This window comes from Danio rerio, chromosome 4 (assembly GCF_052040795.2).
Source record: "Danio rerio strain M-AB ecotype USA chromosome 4, GRCz13ab, whole genome shotgun sequence".
NCBI lineage: Eukaryota > Metazoa > Chordata > Actinopteri > Cypriniformes > Danionidae > Danio > Danio rerio.
In genome coordinates, this window is record NC_141024.2 from 57,074,051 (window position 1) to 57,102,016 (window position 27,966).

Genomic DNA, 27,966 nt, shown 5'->3' on the forward strand with positions numbered 1-27,966 from the left:
GAACCTTTCAGCAACTGCGTAATAAAGTTGTAAAGGAACTAAGACAAGCAGAAGCAATATTTCTTATTGATCTTATAAATAATGCAAAAGGCAATAGTAGGGAAGTATAGGAGAATATTAATAAAGTGCAAAAAAAGATAACTATTAATAATAAAGCCATTGAGTTACAATCTCAGGGACGTTTAATTCAAGATAAGTATCAAATTGCTAGGTTATTTAATAATTTTTTTATAGATTCAGCCCAAGATTTGGCACAAGGATTTAGTTTTAGAAGTAAAGACATTACATTACCAAATTATGATTTGACTGTTTTTAATATTTCTGAAGTATCTGAATCTTGTGTACAAAATTTTTTAAGTCAACTTAAGAGTTCTAGAGCTAAAGATGCCTTTGAATGTGACTCAGCATTTTTTAAAAAGTATGCAAATGTTTTAAGTACACCTTTAACTCACCTTGTTAACTTATCAATAAGACAATCTTATGTTCCAAGTGCCAGGAAGTCAGCAGTAATAACACCCTACTAATCCTACTAATCTGGTGAATTATAGGCCTATCAGTATTTTACCAACTGCCTTTAAAGTAATTGAAAAGGTTGTTTGTAATCAGCTGGTAGAGCATTTAAATTTAAATAAATTTCCATTACACTCTATGCAGTTTGGATTTAGAGCACGTCATTCTACGGAGACAGCAAACTGTTACTTTATTGAACAAATTAAATGCAGTCTAGATAGGGGTGGAGTTGTTGGTGCTGTCTTTATTGATTTTAAAAAGGCCTTTGATAATGTTAACCACAACATACTTTTATCTAAATTATCAAGGTTTTATTTTTCTGTTAACGCATTATCATGGATGAAGTCATATTTTAAATCAAAAAAGCAATGTACAAGAATTAATGGTGCATGCTCACCATACATCAATTGTAATTTTGGAGTTCCACAAGGATCAATTATTGGACCAATTTTGTTTAGTTTATACATTAATGATCTGCCTACAGTGTGTCCAGAAGTTCAGGTTCAAATGTATGCAGACGACACGGTACTATATACTCACGCTAAAACCAAAGAACATGCTGCTAAAAAACTAACTGCTGCACTCAAAAAGGTTTCAGATTGGTTATATCGTTCATGTCTTACCCTCAATGTAAGTAAAACTGTGGGAATGTTTTTTTCAATTAAGAAAAATGAGGAGCATTGCTCAGATATTTTAGTTAATGGAGAAGTAATAAATATTGTTGATCATTTTAAATATTTAGGTATAATTATTGACTCCAATTTAAATTTTAAAAAACACATTAGGAAGGTTTCCAAAAGTGCTAGAGCAAGCCTGAGGATCTATAGAAACATTAGGCATCAGTTACCTATGGCTGCTGCTAAACTTTTTATGAATACAATGATTTTACCTCATTTATCTTATTGTGCTACAAGCTGGTCGCATACGAACATTACAACATTAAAACCATTGTATGTTATATATAAACAAACTGTTAAAATTTTAGCTAAAAAGCCAAGGAGCTATCATCATTGCAACTGTATTGCACAACAAAAATTACTAACATTTGACAGTTTCTTATTTTATGTTGATGTGTGTTTAATGTATTAAATATTTCATGATCTTGCACCACCACCCCTCAAACAATGTGTGATCGTCGGCAAGGACAATATAAGACAGACTAGGTTATCTGTTAGAGGTGATTGTTCAGTTAAACTTAAGAGAACTGCTTTTGGACAATCAGTTTTTTCAGTTAAAGCAGCAGAAAGATGGAATAAAATACCAGTGTATATCAGAGAGAGCAGCACTTTTAATCGTTTTAAAACTGTTCTTAAAATCTGGCTAAAACAAAACCAAATATGCAGCCACTGATTTGATTTCATTTTATTGACAATGATGTATTGTATTTATTGTACTGTAAGTGTATATTGTATTTGTTATAAGTGTTAAATTTGTTACTTCCTGCCCTGGGACTACATATGTAAATTAGCTTTATAGCTAACTCTGGCACAACATGTCATGTTGTACATTGTCCCAGTATAAATAAAGTAAGTAAATAAATAAATACACATGCGTAGCCAAATTTACGTGCATAAAACCAAATTCACGTGCGTAAAATATTTATATTCACAAAAAAAAATTCACGTGCACAAAATAAAAATACATTTTTTATAAAATACGTTTCACAAATGCAAAACACCATTTGCAAATGTATAAGAGTGTACAAAAAGTTTGAATGTTTAAAACTTACGAGTTCATCCTGAATGAGAATGTGCAAATCCTCTTTCACGTACGACTCCCCCTGGATACGTGTGTGTGTGTATTTTTGAGACCTGCCAGAGTCAGGACTACTCGTACCTTTCAGCCAATCAGATGAGAGCTGTATTCAATGAAACCAACTCTGCGCTTCTTTTGCGCAGATTGTTCCTCTCCAGCATGGTAAACGGAGAAAGCAGCAGTTGCACTTTTTTTTTCATTTATTTATTTACTTGACCATATCCTCACTCTTTTTATCCATTATTTTGCCGCAGCTCCGCTTTTCTTTTTTTCGTTAATTGTCTGTTAAATAAGAATAAGAAATCATTCTGTTGCTGAGGGCCGTTACAGTTTAAAAGAAAGAATGGTATTACTTTTGGGGCAGAAGGAAAATTTAATTAGAGACATTGCCATGATTAACTCTTCGTTAAAAAGCCCAGAAAGATAAAGTGCTCTGATAAAAAGTGTCAGCTTTGCACACCAGTTTGCAGTTCTTCACATTGTCTAATTTTTCCCATGTGGGCAGTAGGGTGGAATCTGTGCAATATATTATGCAAATAAAATGAATTTTCATAAATAAAATTATTCTTAAAAGTCATATTATTGTATGTGCGGTGGAGAAAAGGTGTGTTTCAATCCAGCTTTTGCAAGTATATTTATGTTAAAGATAATATGTGCAATATATAATATTATAAAATTAATAATGTTTGGGAAAATTGATACAGCCATAATGTTCTTATGATACAAACAAAGATTAAATTGATCTGGTCATGAAAATGTTTGTACTAACCATACTGCACATTTTTATTAACTTAACAATAAATTATTTCTGCTGCCCAGTGTGAAAGATATTTTTCAGCTCAACTGGATCAAAAATTCACCAAAAAGCTGTGTTTGAAATCGACACTTTGGACACTGAACTTTTAGCAGTTGTTCAATTAACAATATTTTTTTCATATGTTCCTGCTCTCAGCTGTTTCTACTATTTGCTGATGATAAAAAAATTATTAACTGAAGTGACCTTAAATTAGCATTTTGCACTTTAAAAATTTATTTTTGTTCATTCATTTAAGATATTTTATAAAATTAAAAAATGATATATCGGTATCGGTTCGTACTGAAAGCTGCAATATCGGTATCGTATCAGAAGTTAAAATGTTGTATCGGGACATCCCTACATGAGAAAATGTTTTGTATGTTTCATGTAATGTGTGCAACTTTTTGTCCAATTCTGTAGACACATCAGATTTCAGATGTACAGTTTCTCTCCAGTGTGAATTCTCTTTTGTGTGATTCAGATGTGTTAACTGATTAAACCTCTCGTCACAGTGTGAACACTTGTATGGTCTCTCAAGTGTAAAACGTCTGGTGCAGTTTCAATTTTGTAATAAAAGTCTTCTCACACTCAAAGCACAATTACTCTTTCACACCAGTGTGGATCTTCATGTGTTCATTAAGGTTTGCTGATCGGTTAAAACTCTTCTTACACTGAGTTCATGTGAATGGTTTCTCCCCAGTGTGGGTCTTCATGCGTTTATTAAGGTCTGAAGAGTTACTGAAACTCATCCCACGCCAAAGCTGCGGTCACACTAGAGTTTGAGCATGCAAAATTCTGTTGTATGGTGTTGCGAAAAGGAGCGGGAACAAACAAGATGATTAGACATTAAAAACAGTGTGCGATTGGAACATTTTTTAGAATTTCGGTCCAGAGAGGTCATGTTTTGATCTTCGATTGGTCTCACAGTCAAGTGATGCGATTTCGCAGGTCAGAGTCCGTCAGAGTTTCGTAGTTCATGGTTTCTCTCCGTTGTGGCTTACCATGTGTAGATTAAGGCATGATGATTGGCTGAAAATCTTCCCACACTGAGTGCATGCGTATGGTTTCTCTCCAGTGTGTTTCCTCATGTGTCGATTAAGGTGTGATGAGCAGGTAAAACTCTTCTCACACTCAGTGCATGTGAATGGTTTCTCTCCGGTATGGATCCTCATGTGTAGATTAAGGTGTTCTGATCGGTTGAAACTCTTCCCACACTGAGTGCATGTGAATGGTTTCTCTCCAGTGTGGATCCTCATGTGCTTATTAAGAGATGATGATTGGCTGAAACTGTTCCCACACTGAGTGCATGTGAATGGTTTCTCTCCAGTGTGGATCCTCATGTGTAGATTAAGGGATGATGATATCCTAAAACTCTTCTCACACTGAGTGCACGTGAATGGTTTTTCTCCAGTGTGGATCATCATGTGTTTACTAAGGTTTGATGAGCAGTTGAAACTCTTCCCACACCGAGTGCATGTGAATGGTTTCTCTCCTGCGTGGATCCTCATGTGTAGATTAAGGGATGTTGATAAGCTGAAACTCTTCCCACACTGAGTGCATGTGAATGGTTTCTCTCCAGTGTGGATCCTCATGTGTTTATTAAAAGGTGATAAGTGGCTGAAACTCTTCCCACACTGAGTGCATGTGAATGGTTTCTCTCCAGTGTGGATCCTCATGTGTAGATTAAGGGATGATGATATGCTGAAACTCTTCCCACACTGAGTGCATGTGAATGGTTTCTCTCCGGTGTGGATCCTCATGTGAACCTTAAGTTTGCTTTTGCTTGCCAAAATCTTTCCACACTGAGTGCAGGTGAAACTATTTTTGTCTCTCCTTTTCAATATACCATCAGTCTGTAAATGAGTTTTTTCCTCAATTTTAACATGATGTTCCTCCTCTTTACTCCTCTCCTTCTCTTCAATTAGGTCTGAAATAAATAAATAAACATTAGTTTTCATTAAGTCTTAAAAACTCTCATCAAAACACACACACAATGTAATTTTGATGCATGATAAATGTAAAATAAATCAGATCATAGTTTGTTTGGTCCATTAACGTGTACACACTTAAGCAGATTCCAATCATCTTCATTTATCTAGTGTTTTTACAATGTGAATTCTGTCAAAGACACTTAACAAAGAAGTTATAGTAAATTGAAACCGTGTCAGTCCAGTTCTCCAAGTTTCTCATAAAAGTCATTTTGGTCATATTAATAAGACACAGATTTGAAAGCTGTTTGTAGCTGATGCTGATTGGTCAGCTTGTAATGTTGTTTATTGTTTTGAATTTCATTATTTGAATGTGTATTGGTATATGTTTGTTACTAATTTCTTTGTTTCCGGTTGGCTTGAGTGGAAAGTCACATGATTCTCATTGATTGATTTAACCTGCAAGAGTTTGTATGGTCACTCAGGATAGTGAGATCTCAATGCAAGCACCTGTTTAATGCTCCTGCTTATTCTACAGCTGGTTATCAGGCCAACACGGTAAACTAAACATTGTTTTATATATTATTTGTTTATTTTGATGTCCTTTTGATTGTGTTGATTGTGCAGTTTTCACGGTGTTCAATAAATGAAACGCATGGTGGACATCAGTATTTGGAAGCGTGGACTGTTTAATAACCGGCGGGTAGTTACACTGTTAATGGCCTATTTTTATTTGTATATATTTATAATTACAACAAAATGACAGGGAATACTTTTTCATTCTGTGCCTGACTGGTTAACGCATCAGAAAATAAAAGTTCTGAGGTAACAGCCAAACAAACAGCTAAATATTTACCTCTCAGACATGAGACATATCTGTACAACATCTGCATAAAGGCTGGAATGTACACCTTTCCAAAGATGTATAGTAACGAAGTAGAACTACTTCACTACTGTACTTAATTACTAAAAGGCAGTATCTGTACTTTACTGAAGTATTAATTTTTTTTCTCCTACTTACTGTAGGAACTCATCTGCATTTTTCAGTGGTCAACACAAGTTGAATCTGAAATCTTGGGCATCTCCAATGGTCTCATTCATTGAACTAGCTTGAGGGCTTATACCATCAGGATAACAGAGCGCCAATTGATTTCGGGCTCCTCTGACCAGTACTTCTATGCAGATGTTCTGGTACCCTTCGGCTAACTAGCCAATGATTAATTAAATCAGTTAAATTAAAAACAATGGCCCTTACAGGATCTTCAGCGGAAACCATTTCACGAGACTTTTAATTGACTCCTGGTCATGTGCTCGCCTTGGGCACATCCTGCTAGAAGCACCATTTCATAGAGACAAAGAGATCTCTAGAAACATTAATGCATATGAATAAAAGCTAATCTCTTAATGTTAGAACTAAGGCAGATGTATCTTTGAATAATATGCCATAATGTTCCTCATATGCTGTTTATTCCAATCAACTAGGTTAATCAATGTGTTGTTTTAACCCTTATAACAGAGTAAAATAATCTTTATGTGTCTGAAATGTATGATGTCTGGTATTGAACGAAAGCTAGTGACATTTGCAATACGTTGGTGTAAATGAAAAACTAGTAGTACAAACAGTATTCATCTTGTAACGTTTGATGTAAGATAGTTTCAATCTTGCAAGAATTCTACCACGTGAAATCTACATGCAGTCTGTTAATTAATGACCTTTCCTACGTCAGTACGGGGCGTGGCCCCGCCCTTTATGGCAACTGCTCATTGGCAGACAGTGCCATGGGGACGAACCAGACCAGGTCACTTAAAAACGCCCTGCGACAATGAAACTTTGCTTTTTGCATCAGCTAGCTTGCGCATGCTTTTGCTCTCTGCCCCCTTTCGCCTGCCCGGACACCGCGCCGCCACGCGATTGGGTCACTACGAACTTCCACGCAAATCTCTTAAGTTTCGGGACTCCCGAAGCTGCATGAACTTCCGCAAACCGACTCTCAGCAGTCCGTCACCTCGGTAACCCAGGACAACAGCCATTCACGAGCGCGTGAATCCCAAAGACGTCATCGAAGCGAGAAACCACCCAATCAGGAGCACCGTGTTTCCCCAAGGCCAGCCGGCGAGGGAGATTCGACTTCAGCAAAAAGGGCGCAAGTAACACAAACTAATGTTGTCTCTTGCTGATCTTGTGCAGATTGATCTTAAGCAGTTAAAGATAAGCCATATCTCTGCTTTTGTGGTTTCTCAGGTGTTATTCTAAGATCTTGCAAGAAGTAACGTTATTAGAATTAATTTGGGACGTTGTGAACTCATTTTGCATCCTCTGAACTGCCTTTGTGTGTATGTGTGAATGTGTGTGTGTGTTTGTTTGTTGTTTGCTTATTACGTAGTTAGTTTCATTTATCGTAGTGTAGCTCAATAAATCTTTGTACTCATTTTGTAAGAACTGTGTTCTTGTTTATGTGCTTCTAAGTCATTGCCTCGAGCTGTAGATCTTGTTACCTTGCTAAAAGATCATCCAATACTGTGTTATGTTATTATCGTTGGCCACGTAAATAATATTAACAAGATTGGTAAGATACGATGTCTTCTATTTGCGGGACAAATGGTAGATAAAGTGTGAATCTTTTAATCTGATTCAATCTGACTCAATTGAGTCGAGTCAATGATTCGAATCTTCAGGATCCGATTCATTGAAATGAGCTAATAAACCCCTGATCGATATTAAAACGTAGGTTGATCCCCTACATATTAATGGTGGAGAATGCGGGCACAGCACGATCTGACTTAAGCACAAAAACATTGTTTATCTTTTCTATTTTGTCCGGAAGAATAGATCAGAGACAGAGAAACAAAGTTGTTGTGTTACTGTATGATTCATTGTGGTACCCAGTGTGTTGAAACGCACGAATGCGCAACTCCAGTGCTTTTGAGAAAGCGAACTGCAGTAAATAGTTATTTGTCCACGAGACAAAAACGATATGTCGCTGTAAAGCGCACGGATTGAGAAACAATAAGCGTGTTCCTTATTCTTTCTCCTATAAGGCCTTCATAGTTGATTTAAAGGTGCGTGTCCCAGCTTTAAAGACTAACTGTGCATTTCTCCCTGGTCAAATTAAGCACAGAGTAGCTAACTGTCTTTTTGCCATTTAATTCACTAACAACAGAGTTAGTGAACTCAGCGCGCCGCGCTCGAGAGAGCGGCAGAGCGTATTCTCACGGGAGAACTTATCTTGATCAAGTAAAGTGTGCGTGATTGAATCCACGCGTGTCTTTGACTGTGAATAGTCTCGACACAGAGCGCTAGGATCCGCCGAGATCATAATAGTGCTATATTATGTTGAGCAGTGTGAAATGCGCCGCCATTTCATGTAATGCATGTATGTTTGTGGGCATAACCGCATATTGGTTCATTCTGTGTACGTCGTCATAGTAACAGCCTCCCGAAAGTCCTGGAAGACTTTTCAGAGTACTCTCAAGTGCGCATGCGCAGTCCTCCGCGCTTGCATCGGCTGTAGACATTAGCACAAGGCTAAGCTAACTGAAGCTCACGCTGTTGCATTGAAGTGTGTGGTATGGCTATACCATTATAGCATTAGAGGCTAGTGTAGTAGCGCTCTTCTTATGGTCTTGAATGCAGTGTGTTAAGTTGAAGTGACAACCTCACGCTAGCAAGAATTTGAATCTCGATTCTCACTCTTTATAGGCTATTTGCCTTATTTCTAATTTTCCCCCTTTCTTGGAAAAGGCTGTGACTAATGCAGATTTAATAAACCCTATTGTACGCGAATTCATCGCTGGTTTAATCACATTTGTCAAATGCTTTTCCTGCTGAACCTGGCCTGTTTTATTAATTCAAATGCTCATAAGTTGTTGGTTTATTAGCAATGAATTATAGTTTATGACTATAACATAATGCTTTTGATTGCTCAATCAAATTAATGCTTAAGGCTTAATTAGTGATTAATGCTTTCCTCTTCTGAAACTTATCAACATTATAGGAACAATCATTTTCTATGACTGTTGATATTTGAAGTTGATTTATAAGCACAGTGTTTACGGATTAATTAAATTATAACATTTATTGTCCTAGGACTTTACAAACACAATCACTATTCTGAAATTTTAATTTCATTTAATAGTTCATTGATGCTTGGCTGCCCTATCTTAATAACAGTTATTGATTAATTTTAAATAAACACTTTTGATCAAATTTAATGACATCAGGAATACCACGCATTCCCTATCATCATTGATTTTGAAATTGATTTGTTCTCATAACTGATTTGCAGGAATGCTTGCTGATTAATTAAATCATAATTGTGTTTATGACTTTAATGACAACCTCACTGAGTGTTAGTCTCAACCAACATTATTACTATTTGAAAATTTTAATTTCATTAATAGTTAATTGATGTTTGGTTTTCCTTTTCTATAACAATTATTGATTAATTTAATTATAGCAACTCTTAATCAAGGTTATTGATAAAAATCATATTTCTGAATCATTTAATGTCATTACTAATTGAATTAGTTTTAAATTAATTTGCAATCAAGTTTTTTTTTTAATTATCCTTTAGGTATTAAATTACCTCACAGGACAGTGCTCCCCCTGGTGTTTGGTTGATGCAATGAGACAGTGTAGCCTGTAGGTGGCTACAACTGAACTCAAGTCATCGTTAAACCTAGCATACCAGAGCAGTAGCCTTCGATTAGCCAAACCCCAAAGGAAATATAGGATTTTCCTGTCTACTTAGGCTAATTAGTTATCTTGATAACACAATAAACCAACCCCTTTTGATGTATTGACTCAACAGTGCCACCACTTTGTTAACTTTGTAATTTGAAAACTTGCTTCACTTTCTATTGTTTCCTTTAACTGTCTTCTTCCGAGTTGACTACCGCTGCCCTTTTGAGATTGTACCTGTGTGAATCATGAAAGCAGAGAACGTGAGAAACATTTAACAGAAGTTGTGAAACTTAAACATTTCATGTTATAATTATCTGACTCTCTACCCTTTCTCGCCATAGGACGCTACCTAATTAAGGACGAAACGAGTCAACCAGAAGACAGGTGTTTTCAAATTTGATTTTAGATCCCCATCCAAAAGTGGTCTACTTGGTGTATGGTGTCAATCCTAATGAGTAAGAAACCAATACTGTCATTGTTATTGTACTTTCTTTCACAGCGGAGGAAATTTAATAACAATCACAGTCCTGGTGTTTAGAGCTCCCCATTTCCAACTTCCAGCCGAGAAGCATCCTTTCACCTAATGCTTGACAAAAGCTAAAGGAATTGTTCTCTCTAGGAACCTGGAAGCAGCCAATTATCACTCTACTCCTTGTCAGTCTTCTTCTCTTCCTCTGTTCTCTAACTGTGTGTGTTTACTGACTGTCCCAACAGAGACTACAAGTTAGATGCACGCCCCCTAGAGGATCACAGTCACAGAGAACAACACCCACTTGTTTATTCCACACTCAACAGTAGCTCGCACCTGACATTACACCCTGACACTTTTTGTTTGCCATTTGTTTTTGTTTTCTTTTGTTCTTTCCTCTCTCTCTCTCCCCTAGGTCTGTGTCAGTGTCGGTTATAGGTCTTCCCCCTCACCGCCGCAAACATGGCTCGCCCTAAAGACCCTGTTGGCCACTGGAAGGACCTAGAAGCATGGCTAAGTGTTGCAACTGACAGCCCCCTCCCTAAGGCCGCCGAAACGCTACAGCATCTGACACAGGACCAGCTGGATGAGAACCTGAACAGCCTTATGAAGCAAGACCCGAGCAAAAGCTACAATCACAAAGACCTAGCCAAGATCACAGGTACTTTGAGTCACGTCCTCATCACCACCCTTAAGCTAAGTGATAGGCATTCCGCCCAGCTCCAGCACAAGCTGACACATGTGCAGTCCCGCATCAACCAGCTAGAACTGGAGGCTCAGGAACGACCGGAACAGCCAGATGAGACTGATCAAGCTGCCGAAGAGGAGATTGATAAACTTCACGAGACTCTAGCCGCCACCACCCAAGAAATGGAGCAAGCCAAAGCCGAACATGCTGACGTCGCTAACAAGCTTGAGTATGTCGAACAGCTACTGGAAGAAGTAAATGCTGACTCTAAAGACAAGGACAGCAGAATCAAAGCCCTCGAAACTCACCTGAGTGAAGCTAGACATGAGGTCAGACGACTAACGCAGCAGCTGGACTACATCAAAGAAGAGTCCAACAGCACTAAAGATGAACTCAAGCATGCATATGAACTGACACACAATGAGAAAGCTGAGGGGTCACTGCCAAAACCCTCACCATCTCCTTCTGTTCCAGACAACCACGTATCACCATGTGGCCTGGACCTCAGAGACCTTGACAAGCTAGTCAAGAACCTGGGCAAGTTCACGCCGAATTTGCCAGGTAGCCAAGATGTTCACGCCTATCTGCAGGACATTGACTTTCACCTGGAAATGCGACCCAATGTCACTGACAAAGATAGACTGTATTTGCTCCGAGCAACCTCCAGCCCTGAAGTGCGCAGCTTCCTGGACCGTCAGCCGGCTCACACAAAGACTGACTACCTCCTGCTCCGAGAAGCCCTCATCAGAGAGTTTGATGACATCGAGTCTGAACAAGGACTTGTAGCTGCCCTGGAGACGAAACAAGGTCGCCATGAGTCTTCTCAAGCCTACTACAGCAGACTCAGACGAGCCTACTTCGGCACCCGCAATGAACCTGAGATGGAAGAGGACCTGAACTTCAAAATCCTCTTCCTGAGAAACCTCCATCCTGGGGTAAGCCACCATCTTGGGGTTCTTGCATGCCCCCACACCATGAACACTCAGCAATTACGAGATTTGGCACACAAAGCCTACGTCAAACAAAAGACGGCTTCAGAGAAGAGTGCCAAAATCCCTGCTGTTTATGACTTCAACACTCAAAGTCAAGATGTGGCCCTTGAGGGTGCCCGAGGCCCAGACAATGCTAGACTACCTCCCAGTGAGTGGAATGTGTCGTCTTACAACAGACAACGAGACTGTCATGCTGATACCAGACCCAAACAGCGGAACCGTCGCTGGAAAGGACTGTCTGGACGACAACACTCACCTGAACGTCACCGGGAGAGACCGTGGAACAGGTCTACCTCATTTGTAAACCAAAGGGGGACAAGCTCGTGGGAATCAAGTGGTACTTCCAAGGTAAAGCAACATCACCTTGATACAACCAGCCCAAGAGGTCAACGAAAGAACTCACAAAGATTCCACGCTGATCGAACTCCAACTGAATCCCCACAAGGGACAACATCACCATGTTTTGACCCTCAAGAACTGATGAAAATGATCCTGAAAGAGTTCTTCCAACGAAGGGAAGCGGATCGGAAGTGGGAAAGGAAAGGAAAACCTGATTCTGCCTGATAAGCAACGACCTCACTAAACAGCACCTCTTCACCTCAGTTACAGAGAACTGTAAGCACCATAACTTCAAAGACTCAATAGACTGTACCTGAACACCAGAGTTAGATGCTAACTCAACACCTGATGCCTCAGGTCACCACTGCATCACACAAACACTTGTGGACGAAACTCTTCCAATTCCTAGGAGTGCTGTCTTGATCGTTTGCCACGCAGCTGAACTCAGAATCAATCCAAATCCTACCTGTGCCATGCCAACTCCAGTCCCTCAACTCCAAGTGACCAGAAAGGGGGAGGGACCAACCTGCTGACACAGACCCACTATCCTAAACTCTTATTTTAACGCTAACCTGTTTTTGTCATTTGTGCCATTTTAGGAAGACACCTAGCCCTAGCTATGTTTCCTAAACCCAATACATGCACTCTCCCCTCCACTGCACTACTAGGACCAATCTCTAGTAGAGAGGAGCTATTACATATGGGACATTTGTTTGTCTTAACCTCACTCAATGTCCTTATGTCTCAGTGTTCTTTTCTTTCTCTTTCTCTCTGTCTTTAAATTTCTCTTGCCTCATCAGGGAACCCCCACAGATGATGTTTAAGTCCAGAGCTCAGAATTAGGATTGACTCTTTTCACTAAGCCTCACGGATCAATGCCTTAAAGGTGTGATCGCTGTATTGGTAATTTAACGTTGTAGCACCTGTCTGACGACACGTTTTAGGCGAAAACTCAAAAGATTTGTTTACCACATTTCTTCATCTTCAATCCAGAACCGAAAAAGGGATTGAGGGTAAAGAATAAAATTTATTGGTTTGACTCTGGTCAAAACAGCATTGTAGGGTATACGTTGACTTTGACACTTGCCCTCTTCCTCCACGAGCGAGTAAAGACCATCCAAAAGTTGTTCAAATGTGCACGCCCTACATCTTGCGCATGCTTAGATGCGATAACGCTGACCAAAAATGTAATTCTTTACAGATTGAAATAATGCCTATACAACTTCGTTGAACCTTCAATACCTCGGTTAGTCTTAAAAGCCTAAATTCTGATCATACTAAACTATGCTCTTCTACACCTTAAGCATTGCTAACCCGAGCATTCCAAAGTGCCTAAACCCTGCACCAAGATTCAGTTAGTGATGATGTTGTTTGTGTCTTGTGTTGCCTGTTCTCTCTGCTTCTGCCTGTTTGTTCCAGTGCCTGCCAATGTTCACACCGGGAACATCACCAGACAAAGGGGGACTGTAGGAACTCATCTGCATTTTTCAGTGGTCAACACAAGTTGAATCTGAAATCTTGGGCATCTCCAATGGTCTCATTCATTGAACTAGCTTGAGGGCTTATACCATCAGGATAACAGAGCGCCAATTGATTTCGGGCTCCTCTGACCAGTACTTCTATGCAGATGTTCTGGTACCCTTCGGCTAACTAGCCAATGATTAATTAAATCAGTTAAATTAAAAACAATGGCCCTTACAGGATCTTCAGCGGAAACCATTTCACGAGACTTTTAATTGACTCCTGGTCATGTGCTCGCCTTGGGCACATCCTGCTAGAAGCACCATTTCATAGAGACAAAGAGATCTCTAGAAACATTAATGCATATGAATAAAAGCTAACCCCTAATGTTAGAACTAAGGCAGATGTATCTTTGAATAATATGCCATAATGTTCCTCATATGCTGTTTATTCCAATCAACTAGGTTAATCAATGTGTTGTTTTAACCCTTATAACAGAGTAAAATAATCTTTATGTGTCTGAAATGTATGATGTCTGGTATTGAACGAAAGCTAGTGACATTTGCAATACGTTGGTGTAAATGAAAAACTAGTAGTACAAACAGTATTCATCTTGTAACGTTTGATGTAAGATAGTTTCAATCTTGCAAGAATTCTACCACGTGAAATCTACATGCAGTCTGTTAATTAATGACCTTTCCTACGTCAGTACGGGGCGTGGCCCCGCCCTTTATGGCAACTGCTCATTGGCAGACAGTGCCATGGGGACGAACCAGACCAGGTCACTTAAAAACGCCCTGCGACAATGAAACTTTGCTTTTTGCATCAGCTAGCTTGCGCATGCTTTTGCTCTCTGCCCCCTTTCGCCTGCCCGGACACCGCGCCGCCACGCGATTGGGTCACTACGAACTTCCACGCAAATCTCTTAAGTTTCGGGACTCCCGAAGCTGCATGAACTTCCGCAAACCGACTCTCAGCAGTCCGTCACCTCGGTAACCCAGGACAACAGCCATTCACGAGCGCGTGAATCCCAAAGACGTCATCGAAGCGAGAAACCACCCAATCAGGAGCACCGTGTTTCCCCAAGGCCAGCCGGCGAGGGAGATTCGACTTCAGCAAAAAGGGCGCAAGTAACACAAACTAATGTTGTCTCTTGCTGATCTTGTGCAGATTGATCTTAAGCAGTTAAAGATAAGCCATATCTCTGCTTTTGTGGTTTCTCAGGTGTTATTCTAAGATCTTGCAAGAAGTAACGTTATTAGAATTAATTTGGGACGTTGTGAACTCATTTTGCATCCTCTGAACTGCCTTTGTGTGTATGTGTGAATGTGTGTGTGTGTTTGTTTGTTGTTTGCTTATTACGTAGTTAGTTTCATTTATCGTAGTGTAGCTCAATAAATCTTTGTACTCATTTTGTAAGAACTGTGTTCTTGTTTATGTGCTTCTAAGTCATTGCCTCGAGCTGTAGATCTTGTTACCTTGCTAAAAGATCATCCAATACTGTGTTATGTTATTATCGTTGGCCACGTAAATAATATTAACAAGATTGGTAAGATACGATGTCTTCTATTTGCGGGACAAATGGTAGATAAAGTGTGAATCTTTTAATCTGATTCAATCTGACTCAATTGAGTCGAGTCAATGATTCGAATCTTCAGGATCCGATTCATTGAAATGAGCTAATAAACCCCTGATCGATATTAACTTACACTTTTACTTCAGTACATATTTTTAATAAGTTTAATACTTCGATAAACTTTTTATGTGCTGCATCGTTACTCGTTACTAGGGGTGTCAAAGTGATCGATATTGGAACAAGTTATTACGTACTAAAGTCATTTATCTCCACTGCGCGATGTCGCAATACTAGGACGGAGGCGAGGGTGAGTGAAGGCTGCACAGCACACGAGCCACTATTTCACTATACAGAGAATTGCTGTAAAACTTCATCTCTGCCTCTCTCTCACTTTGTACATTTGACCTGTTGCGCTGGCTTTCCTCTTCTCTTGTCTAAGCGATAATATTGGATCCGGACACAATCGTGCCTTTGGTGCGAGTTTTCTCCAATGTCTATTATGGATTACCTGTGATAACTGCGTATTATTTGTATTAAAGTACTGGCACTAGGGATGTAACAATATTGTAAATACCGTCATACCGCATTAGTAATTGTTTTCAATATTACCGTAGGCGCATGACTCAATAAAACTATATTTCTGAGAAAAGTTTGCTTAGGAAAATTAAGCGAACGGGAGGTAGCGGGAACTACAATTCCCATCAGCCTAGGTGTGGCCATCATTCTTTCCGGTCTGTTGTTACTACAGATCCAGTAACGCGGAGATGGAGTGTGTTGCTAGTAGAGGGGAAGAAAAATGGAAATGATCGAACCTAAAGCGGGTTTTAAATCAGATGTGTGGAAAAAATTCGGTTTCTTTCTAAAAAGATCCGATAAAGGAGAAAAGGTGACAGACAAAGAAAAAAACAGTATGCAGGCACTGCCAGACTATGGTAAAATATAAGTCGGGGAATACGACTAAAAACAGTCATGGTGACTGCAGAACACAGCACACTTGTTAGATTGATGCAGACATTGACTTGTACCATAAAGAGACCTCTATCTCACTCATGGCTTGTCCTCTCAAGTGGTGGAAAGACATTGCACAACGTTACCCACTGCTGTCAACCTTGGCTAAATCATATCTCTCTGTCCCAGAAACCTCAGTCCCAAATGAGAGGTTTTTTTTTTCTTCTGTTGCCGGGGACATGCCCAGAGATCCCAGCTTTTACCAGATTATAGTTATATGATAATTTTTCTTAAAAAACCCATCTCTATCTAAGTGAGTGAGTGATTAAATGTTGAATGTGATGAGTTTTCAACAATACTAAATTGAAACTTAATTTATTTTTTTAATATGGTTTAATAGTTTTTTGTTATTAAAATTGAAAAATTGAAGTTCTTGTTTCGAAACTTACAGATAGATGGCTAATTTGTATGTCATTGATATGTTCAGTGCTAAGGTAAATAAACACTTTTGGCACTTTTTTCAAGTCTTAGTAGTTTTAAGTAGTTTTGTTTTTCCTGTAAATTATTCAATAAATACCGTACCGTGCCATTCATACCAAGGTATTATCGTACCATGAAATTCTGATACAGTTACATCCCTAACTGGCACTCTTGCTAATTGTATTAATATTTATCACTGAAGGGTTCATAATTATGTCCAGTGTATTACGGTACTGTAGTGATGACATCATGTTTTTTACGTGTTTAACATCTAGGGCTGCAACTAATGATTATTTCAATAATCAATTAATCTGTTGATTATTTTTTTCGATTAATCGGATTAAAAAAAGCCCTTTCCAACCCTTTATTCAAAAAAGCTCATGCCTAGAATAATAATAATAAACTGTTTTCAATCCAAATATCTAAATGTTTTTAAATGAAGATACTTACTAGACACATGAAATTCCATAAGAAATCACTTAACCTCAAACTTTAATGATAGTTTGCTTAAAACAAGCTAAATTATTTGCCAATGGGGTGAGAAAAATAATCTTAATAAGATATAATCTCAAACAGCAACACTTCGTTATCTCATGCTATTTTTCTTGTCTGGTCTTGATGTAAGATTCGTTTAGATATATCAGGGTCCCCGCGGGTCCTTAAAAAGTCTTGAAATGTCTTAAATAAAATTTTCGATTTTTAAGGTCTGAAAATGTCTTGAATTCTGTAATTTTCCATAAGGAGGTCTTAAATTTTATGTGGGATCTTAAATTTCATGTCCAACTCGTCTTTTTTTATTCATTTTTTTCAACCGCTATTTGACCAGCGCAACATTTGGGGGCAGCACTTCGTGGGTGCAACCTGCATCATTCCATAGGTGACATACAAGTGATTGATGAATGTGTTGCGTTGATACTTCTCCACCACGGCATTTTGCGAAATCGCAAGCATGGGCAAATGTTTATTTGATGACAATTGGTTGGAGGATGAAAAGTATTGGGGTGGTTAAAGAAAACAGTCAGTAATCATGAAGGGAGGTGTGCTTTATCTAAAAAGACGATAAAACTGGGGACAATGGGCCGCAAAGCGCTCGATTCACACATGAAAGCAGAGAAGCACAAAAAGTATGTGTAGTCGCAGGCAAGTAGTTTGCCCATAAGTATGTTCTCATCAAGCACTTCGACCTCAGCCTTCCACAAGGCCGTCCACTTCTAGCAATGCCTTCAGCAGCTTTGCGAATATAGTTACATTTAAGGCCGAAATACTGTGAGTATTTCAAACCGTAAGCCGCCACCACTCGTACACCTCAAACGAGGACGTCCACCTAGTTTTTCAAGCAATGTTCCCTGACTCAGAGTGTGCGAGTACATTCACATGTGGAAGAGACAAAACAGTATATTTAGCACGATTTGGTGTTGCCCCATACCTAAAGTAAAAACTAATTTCACGAGCAAACAAGGACGCTTTCATTATAATGTTCGATGAGTCCATGAACGCAGCAACGAAGACTTAGACTTGCACTTTAGACGTTGATCAACTGACGAGACCGGTACCCTGTTGTCAGGGTTGTAAGGTCAATCAGCACTCGGCATAAAAGTTTTTGCGCCCCTTTGACCTGTCTTGAGCGTGGCTCTGGTGAGTTGTGCCACGCTAATGCTTCACCACATCATTCTGTGTTGACACACTGAACACTTTCCTTTTTTTTATTCTTTTTTTTTTAGGTAAAGTCTTAAATTTTCATTTTAGAGGACTTAAAAAGGTCTTAAAAGGTCTTAAATTTCCTGTTAAAAATGTGCAGATACCCTGTATATGAACTGGAAACGAGACAAAATAACTAAGAAAGAAAGTTTTCTGCAGTGCAGCTATACATGACAACAGATGGAAAAATTAATGATCCAAAAAAGATAACATTCACACACTTGCTCATCATGCCATCAACTACCTGATATTCCAATTCACATAAACTCATTCATAAAAGCAGAACACGCAGGATTCAGCCGGTTCATTCAAAAGTTACTCCAAAAATACATGCAAGTAAGTGTTTGGTGAACTTAGAAAAGCCTAGATTCAACTTTATAGTTACTTTCACTATGTGTAATGTGTATCTGATATAAATAAAACACATCAGCAAATTATATTTGAATGGATTGTTAGACTTTCTTGTGTGTTTTACAAACTCTAAATGTATTGTTTTACTAGTACTTGTATGTATTTACATATCTAAAACATAAATGAAGTATTAGGCAGTTAAAATGCTGCATAATTGTGATAATATGACACGTCTTTCAGCGGAGTTAAGATGGTTTTGTTTTCGAAAAAAAAAAGCAGCACTTTTCCAACAGTCCCTTACTGAGAGCTCTCCTCAGCGCAAGCTCTTTGGCTCAGCGCATATTGCAACTGCTTAAACGGAGCAGTGCTCGTAATATAGAGCAAAAAAATTAATCAGACAGCTGTGAAACATAACCTGCTTTGTCTTTTTGTAGGAAACACAGTTTAGATCTTTATAGGGTAAGAGTTTTTTGTGTTAATGCCGTCTATCAGTGTCAGGAATACCGAAAACAAAACCTGCTGAACCCCGCTGTCTTTCTCTGGCTCAGCTCCAGACACAAAGAAACCAGCACCAGGGACTTTGTAGAATTCTGTAGTGATTCTTCTGCATCATCCCTGTCTTCTTGAGGCGCTGAACTCTGTATCAGTGCGCGAGAGACGGAGAGAGGCCTTGTTCAGTCCGCTCCGCTCCATGTTCTTTTTTTTCTTATCAAATGTCTCCTGGTCGCGCAACACAACGAATCGATTATGAAATTCGTTGCCAACGCTTTTAATAATCTATTTTTATCGATTTAATCGATTCGTTGTTGCAGCTCTAGTCTCCACGTTATACTGTTGATAAACAGAAGTGTTACCGTCTCGTGTTCATGCTGTACAGAGAGAGCATGTAAAAGTGAGTAATAAAAGACGCTGATGAAACGATTCGTTCTGTCTAGTGCTTAAGCTACGCACTCCAAGCTCAACAGGTTATGGGCCAAGGCAGCGAGACTAGCGATCGTTTTCAAGAAAGCAAAGTTAACGCGACGTATTCAGGTGCAAAGTTAGCAAAGATGATAAGCAGAGCGGGAGGATATCTAGCGCCGCAGTTTATGTTCAATGGATCAGAAGAAAAAATCGATCTATGGGAGACGAGATTTCTAGGATATTTAAACACTCTGAAGCTAAAAGAAACTATATTACATCAGCCTACTGATGCTGAAGCGGAGCAACTAGATGAGGACAGACGGCAGAACGCTGATTGTTATGCTGAACTGATCGATGATAAAAGCCTTTCACTGGTAAGACACAATGCTGCCGATGACAGGAGAAAAGCCCTAAAAATACTGAAAGAGCATTATTCAGGCAAAAGTAAACCACGCATAATAAACATGTACACAAGCTGCACATGAGTGACAGTGAGAGCGTTACAGACTATTTGATACGAGCAGAAAACAACATTACAGCTCTAAGGAATGCTGGAGAATTAATGAGTGATGGACTAACCATAGCGATGGTTCTCCGAGGACTACCGGATTCGTTTAAGCCACTGGCCATCCACATAACACAAAATGAAGACGATGTCATGTTTACAGTAAAGAAGTAAAGTAAAGGAGACTTCGAGTTTATGAGGAGACAGAGAATTTGAATGTTGCAACTACAGACAATGTGACGAAGACCTGCACGAGACAAGGGCAAGGCTTTTACAAACCCCACACAAAAGATAGAAAAGATGAAGATATAAATATAATATGCTACAAATGTTTTTATTGTTTTTGTTTATTTTATATGGCACCAGTGCTCAAGTACGCTTTACAGACAGTAAAAAAACAAGAAAAGCAAAAACCTTAAAGAGCCCATATTATACATGAAATAGGGTCATATCTTGGTTGTAAGAGTCTCCAACAACAGTCTAATATGCATGCAAGGTCAAAAAACACTTTCATGGTCTTATAATCTGCATTTATTTTTACCTAATTATCCCAGCGACTCCTGTATGAATCGTCCAGTGATTCATTTGTTCCCAAACCCCTCCTTAGCGCGGAGCTAATCTGCGCTGATTGGACCGATGACAGTCTGTCGCGATTGGTCGACTGCCTTCAGTCAGAGAGGGAAATGGCCAATAGCTAATCATCAATTTAAAAAGTAATCACAGTTCATACACGCTCGATAGTGTAGGCGTGGATTTTAGCTGCCACGCTATGGCGAGTGGATAGTGCCACGGATAACCGAACGAAGGAGACAGTCGTGTACTCGCCATACCACACACACACAAAAACACACACACACCTCCGGATGACAACGCTCCCGCTTCCGCCCGCACCCGCCAGGTTTTAGCCTGAGAACCCGCTCCGTTTTCTGCCCGCCGCGCCCGGTCCCGCTAGAGCGGAGAACACAACCAAAAATCACCCAGTATACAGTCCAGACAGCCAAGCTGTCTGTATAAACACATACACACAGCATAAAGCACACAGAGCTCGTTCGTTCGTTCGTTCGCTCTCTCTCTCTCTCTCTCTCTCGCTCTCTCTCATACGCTCTCTCATACCAAGCAGACTCTCTCTTTCTAATTCGCATAGCAATATCCGTGATATTGCTAGACAGCCCGCTCCCGTCCCAAATTAAACCCGTTACCGACCTCTCCCGCGATTTATTTGGAAATTTATTCCCGCGGCTGTCCCCGCGCCAGATTTCTGCGGCGCGGGAATAAATTTCCAAATAAATCGCGGGAGCAGAACTCTAGCACGGAGCTCCATAAACAAACAGCACGCGTCGCGTTTTTAACGTGACTTTGCACGCGATAAGAGAATATATCCAGTTAACCTGATACAGTACACGCGGTTACAAGTAACAAATCACAACTAAATACATTTGCAAGCTAGAGTAAACCAGGCAACAACTTTAACCGCACGTACTTACACTTGAGAAATGGAAGAAACCCATCCTGACGTCCATCAGTTACTCTTTACTGATCCTTCCTTTAACAAACTTAGATGAAGTATTCTTTGTAGCATGTAGCTTCCAGAAGTTTCCAACTGCTTGGTTATAATGCTGAGGTTTCATCTTTGGGTAGAGACTCAATATATCCATCTGCAGTGTGACTTCAATCAACCGGCATGTTTGTGTGTGTGTGTGTGTTTGTGGGTGTGTGTGTGTCTGGGTTTCTTCGTCAGAGGGTGGGGCCTCAGGTTTGAAATCTCCCGGGTTTGCGCGTGCACGTGAATAACTTGGTTTCGTTCGTACGTCATGGCGAAACACCTAATGAGTCGGTATCAAGGCGACTCGTTCGAAGCACTATGAGTCGACTCTTTTATAGATGAATCAACAGTTTTAAACACTGTATTCTTACAGATTTAAGCCTTAGCTGGATACTTCACTTCACTTAGAGCTGTGTTACACACTACATGGAGGGGAATTTTCAAAAACCCATAATATGGGCTCTTTAAGAAGGTAGAGAAAAGGGAGACTAATAATACAACTAAAATTAATATCATATCAGTAACTCCTCTCACTTTAAACTTTTACCTTTTAGAGCTTGTTCTTGTTGGCGCAATATGGGTTTATTACATGTAGGCTATGAATCAGATTATGAAGAATGATTAAAAACATACTTTTTCTTTGTTGCATCCTATCTGTAAGGTGTTTTATTTATTTATCTATTAATTTATTTATTGAATTTTTTAAATAAAAAAAAAAAAAACAAGCCCTACAAATAGCTTCATCCAAAGTATTGGTTCGCCTTTTTCGTTCGGCACGAATCCAAAACGTTCCCAAATTGGCAATGTAACAGGTTTTCCAACATGTTTCATGGCTGAATTTGAACTCGCTGAATCGCCTTTAACATTATTTTCATAAATGTAGTCCTTGGCAACATTTGTGACAAAAAAAAAAAAAAAGCCCGGCACTCTTTTTTTATGTCACTGGAAAACGACTGAATCAGCTGGTGACCGCGAGTCGTGTTGCTGTCATATTCAAGATTTGTAAAATAATACAGCTCTGGATGTAACAGTGACCACAAGTCTCTTTCATCATTAAAAGTTTGCCATAGTCACCTTGACAACCCAAACACTGCTGTCACTCAACAGAAACCCTGCAGTGCTTTCATTTGATTAAAGAATAAAAAAGACGAGACTGAAGTAAAACGCTTTTTCCCGCTCGAGCACACAGCACGCAACAGCAAAACACTCGCGGTTGTTAGTAAACCATTTAACAGATGTCCCTTATGCAGCCAAACTTTAAAAATATATAAAGTATATTTTTTAATCGTTTAACTGATTCCATTAATCGGTTACAAACGCACTCTTTCGGTTAATGGTTAATCGGTTATTTTGAGCATCCCTATAATTAAACCGCACGTGCAGGCTCTGAATTTTTTTTTTTCCCCTCACGGCCGCACGCCGGAGATCCGGCATGGTGCCGGAATACTTTAGCCCTGAATAACAGTAGTAAAGCAAGGTATAGTTACTTTGCATTGCAAGACTAAAGACACGTTTTTATTCACTCACCTTTTTTAGATCATTCGTTTAATCTGTTGTCATGTATAGCTGCACTGCAAAAAAGCTTTTCTTTCATAGTCATTTAGTCTTGTTTCCAGTCCAAATATCTAAAAAAAATCCTAAATCAACACCAGACGAGAAAAACGACATGAGAGAATGAGTGATGCTTAAAACTTCTGTTTGAGATTATATCTCATTAAGATTATTTTTTTTACCCAATTAACAAATAATTTAACTTGTTTTAAGCAAACAATCACTTCATTTTTAGGTGTATTTCTTTTTCAGAAAACAAGACATAATTTCTTATGCTATTTCATGTGTCTTGTATTAATCTTGATTTAAAAATATTGACAGATATTTTTTAACAGGACAAAACTAGTAAGTTTTTATTTTTATTATTGTTATTAATAATAATATAATAACAGCTCAGAGGTGAGCTTTTTTGAATAAAGGGTTGAAAATGAATGCTTTTCTTGTTTTTTTTTTATATCCGATTCATCAATTAATAAAAATATAATAATCGACAGATTAATCGATTATTAAAATAATCGTCAGTTGTAGCCCTAATATATACCTTTACTATTAAGTGCCTATACAGTGAATTAAAAAGGCATCGAATTACAGCAGGTGAATGTCAACATTACTTTGATTAAGCATGAAATTAAGACTTAGCCTGAGAGTTAACCTGCCCTGGACCAGGCTAGTTTCCCAGCAAAGTTGCCAGAGTAACTGAGTTTGAAATATCGTAGATTTGATTTATGAAATTAATTCAGCCATTAATAAATCTGACATATCCAAAATAAGCCTGGCTTTTTCTCTAAGCTTGGTAAATGGAACAGGGCCCTGGTTTAGCATGAGCAGCGTGGAATGTGATTACAGATAACCCCGGATTCTCTTCATCCAGGATTAGAATGACCCAGGGTTAACAATTTAAAGTGTGAAAAGCCCTAAAAATACTCAGCATCCGCTCTCAGGATTAACAGAGCACAATGACAAACAGCAACAATTGTCAATCATGTCATAGTTGTGACCTAATCTCATGCTTTTGTTTTAGAACTTCAGTTGTCTATTGGGGAAATGACCAGAAATAATGAATGGCAGAAAACAGTCACACTACTTGCTCTACAACCAAGTGTGTTCATGTCTATACATACAAAGAAAAATAATAAAATGAGAAAATATGACTTTGCAACATCAAGCAGCATTAGGCATGGGCCAGTATAAGATTCTGACGGTATGATAACCTAAAACAAATTTTCTTCTCAGAAACCTTTAAAATATTTTGGAGCAGTAAACATGTCAGGCTAAATTATTCAAATGAATCACAGATTTCTTTACGATTTAAAACGGCATCTTTGGATATCTTTTCTGCAGGAGATACTGTTGTCCTAAAAAACTTAAACAAAACATAAAAAAGGTACAGCAGAAAATGTTGGCGGTTTTAAAACCTTGACTTTTCCAAACTGCGGTAAACCTTAAATATAGTTATCGCCCCATGCCTAAAGAGCATAACTCTGATTTTAGGATCTAAAAATTAATTCTTTAAAAAAAGTGTCAGGCAAAAAGATTCCAATGGCGCCGCCTGCTGGTACATAAAGAATATGGTCAATATTCTCAGACTGTTCAATGTTTCACTTGAGTGTCTATTTCATTCAGCGTATTTAATACTGGGGGTATCCACAATTTTTGACATACTTTAAACCAGGGTTTCTGCAGGTTTTACCAAGTTAAATTTAAGGCTTTTTATGACATTTTTAGGACCATTATGAATGAAATTTTAGGCTCATGAAGGTCTAAAGGCTAAATAACTTTTCAAATGACCCAGATGAAAAAAGATTTTTATTTGCCCCGTCCAAAAAAAATTATAATTTAAAAGATTTAATAATACAATAATAAATTAATAATATTTTTAAATATATTTTAGATATTTCTTTGAAAAAAAAATTAAATATTGTGTAAAAACAAGCCAGCTCAACTTGTATTCAAATATAAACTTTCTTTATAATAATAAAAAATGGACAAATGTTTTAAAAGTTTAAAAAACTACAATAAACTAAATCTATGCACAACAATCTGTCCAGGTCGATGTCCTCAGCAGTAAATACATGGAGCACATTTAAACAAATGTAATTGTAAGGAAAATAATTAAAACAGATAAATTAGAGTGAAAATTACCTTTTTTAATAAAAAGTTTAAAGATTTATTTAGGTGGATTCTTGGTGATTGTGTGGGTTTTGGCCAGATTGGGTAACAAAACATGAACAAAGGAAAATGAAGACTTGTTTAAAAAAGATTTAAGACCTACAAAACAATATGTCCATAAATTTAAGACACTTTAAGGCTTTAAATTTTGAGTCTTCTATGAGAATACTGTAGGTCAAATATCACCAGCTCAGTTAAACCTTTTTAAATTGATTGTATTTATTTATTAAATAAAGCGCCAGTGCTCAAGGACGCTTAACAAACAGTAGAAGAACAAGAAAAGCAACAACCTTAAGCAGGTAGAGAAAATGGGAGACTAATAATACATAAAAGAATGACAAAAGACATGAGAACAAGTGACAAAAGAAACTTATTTCGGTCTTTCAATGAGTGCTCGTGTGCATTTAGGAGAACTAGGCAGCACACTCAGGGCTGCAAGATGGATTTAATTTAGTATTCTTATTATTAAAATATATCTGAATGAGGATCAAATGACTGAGTTGGTCTTTGAGAATGAAAACCAACCTGTTTGTTCCTGCAGATCTTCCTGTTTGACTGTGAATGTTTCTTCAATCTTCACATCTTCACTCTCCTCTTTAATAAACGGCATCTTTATAACAGTGTGGAGATCAGTCGATTCAGCAGGAGTTTTTCTCTGTGTTTGGACACTTCCTGTTTAAAATGAACAAAACAATAAAAATGTAATGTTTAAAATAAATAAAACAATGAACAGAAACAAAATAACTTCTCTTTAACACTTGCTTCAACAGTTTCGATTAATGAGAGTAATTAACAAAAAGAGATCAGGTAAAACGTTTCTTTAAAACAGTGGTTCTCAAAGTGAGGGTCGGGACCCCCTGAGGGGTCATAGAGGTAAAGTTGGTTTTATATTCACACATTTGTTCATTTAGAAGTCTCTATGTTGTTTACCATGTTACTTTGAATATTCGTTCGGAATTAGCATCCAAGTGTGACTTGAAAACAACATTAACACTGTTTATTTGACTGTGAACAATGTTGCACTTTGATAGTCATTTGCTGCTAATATGATTTCCCTATTTAGAGTTTGCAAATAATACTTTAATGAAATTTTATTATTAAGGGCAAAGTCAGAATGTGCGAATATAAAACCAACTTTACCTCTATAGATAATTGAGGTAAAGTTGGTTTTATATTTGGGTATTCAGACATTTCCCTTAATAATAAAATTTCCTAAAAGTATTCTTTGCAAACTCTAAATATGGAAATCATATTAGCAGCTAAAAATTACCAAAGTACAGTATTGGTTACAGTCAATTAGATAGTGCTAATGTTGTTTAGAAGTCATACTTGCATGCTAATTCTGACAGAATATTTTCAGTAACATGGTAAACAATATAGAGACTGCTAAATAAATTGTTATTTTTGGGATCGCGGGCTGAAAAGTTTGGGAAACGCTGCTTTAAAACTCGCATTACACACAAACAAAAGCCCTCGGTTACTGAGAATAAAATAGTACTACGCTGTATAAAGGGTTGAAATAATATTTCCAACAGCAGGTACATAATTTAGTATCGGATTAAAAACATGAAACTTTAATTAAATCGGGTTATATCCGTAAACATTTAAAAACACAAACCTTTCTCCAGTTGAATCACAGCGCTGAAGCGGCGCCACCTGATGACGTCACACACCACGCCAAAATAAAAGTCTTTTTTAGTTTAGCTTTTTTGCCACTTACTGTTGCAGTCATGACTTATTGATACATTTCTCCCATGTTTTTCACTTTATCCTATTTCTGCTCTCTCTCTCTCTCTCTCCCTCACATTGTAGGTGTTTTATTGGCATGACAAATAACTGTACATTCGTATTGCCAAAAGCAGTGCAACGACACTGCGTAAAAACAAGACAGTGCAAAAAGGGCAGTAGTGCAAACAAATATGGATATAAAATATAATACAGAGAAAACGCAGAAATAAATAAAATAAAAATACATAAATAAAAATAAAAAGATTGATAAAATAAAAAATATTAATAAAAATTAAAATAGATTAGATCTCCCTCACAAACACACACTTTAGTATTTAAAGATTATTTAATCTAAACATTTTAAGACAATTTTGAGAAACTTGTTTTATCCAGTTTATGATGACTTGCATTTCTACAACACATTACTTCCTATTAATATCTGAGTCCAAATCTCATCCTCGTAATTATGACCCCTTATTTTCTTTTCTATTTTTACAAATTCATAGGCCTATATAGTGTTTCTTATTGTTTCAAATGAATTGTCGTCTCTTATTATCTGTGTTCCACGTTTACTGCCATTCTTTTGCAATATCTTCAGTAATAATATTTCATTTACCCTTACTTACAGAAGCATTAAAGGGGGAGTTCACATTAAAAAAATTACAATTCTGTCATTTACTTATCCACTACTTGAGCCAAACCTGTTTGAGTTTCTTTTGCTGAATGCAAATATAGAGAATAGGCTACAGGGTCAAAAAGCAGCCACTATATGGTTCAACAGCTCCTACTTTGGACATGGCTGCTTTTTTCAACATTTTCTGGCACACAAAATGTTCTTGGAACTCGATTACAATTGAACCACTAAAGTCACGTCACAGGTTTTGACAATGTT

At 38.0% G+C, this 27,966-nt stretch overlaps 3 protein-coding genes across 3 annotated transcripts in view; 1 reads left to right on the forward strand and 2 right to left on the reverse strand.

Moving 5' to 3' along the window:
• zgc:113135 overlaps positions 1–27,966 on the forward strand; it is a 1,020,739-nt gene that overhangs the window by 523,018 nt on the left and 469,755 nt on the right. The window lies entirely within an intron of this gene.
• The window catches only part of LOC101886882 (gastrula zinc finger protein XlCGF57.1-like), a 513,813-nt gene that overhangs the window by 326,112 nt on the left and 159,735 nt on the right, over positions 1–27,966 (reverse strand). The window lies entirely within an intron of this gene.
• On the reverse strand, positions 1,858–27,004 carry LOC137490909 (uncharacterized). The gene is made up of 3 exons (XM_087249211.1): positions 26,965–27,004; positions 25,872–26,018; positions 1,858–4,988 (listed from the first exon to the last, which is right to left on the reverse strand). Exons 2-3 carry the CDS (start codon positions 25,954–25,956, stop codon positions 4,036–4,038), a joined length of 1,038 nt encoding a protein of 345 aa, XP_087105337.1. The 5' UTR covers positions 25,957–26,018; positions 26,965–27,004; the 3' UTR covers positions 1,858–4,035.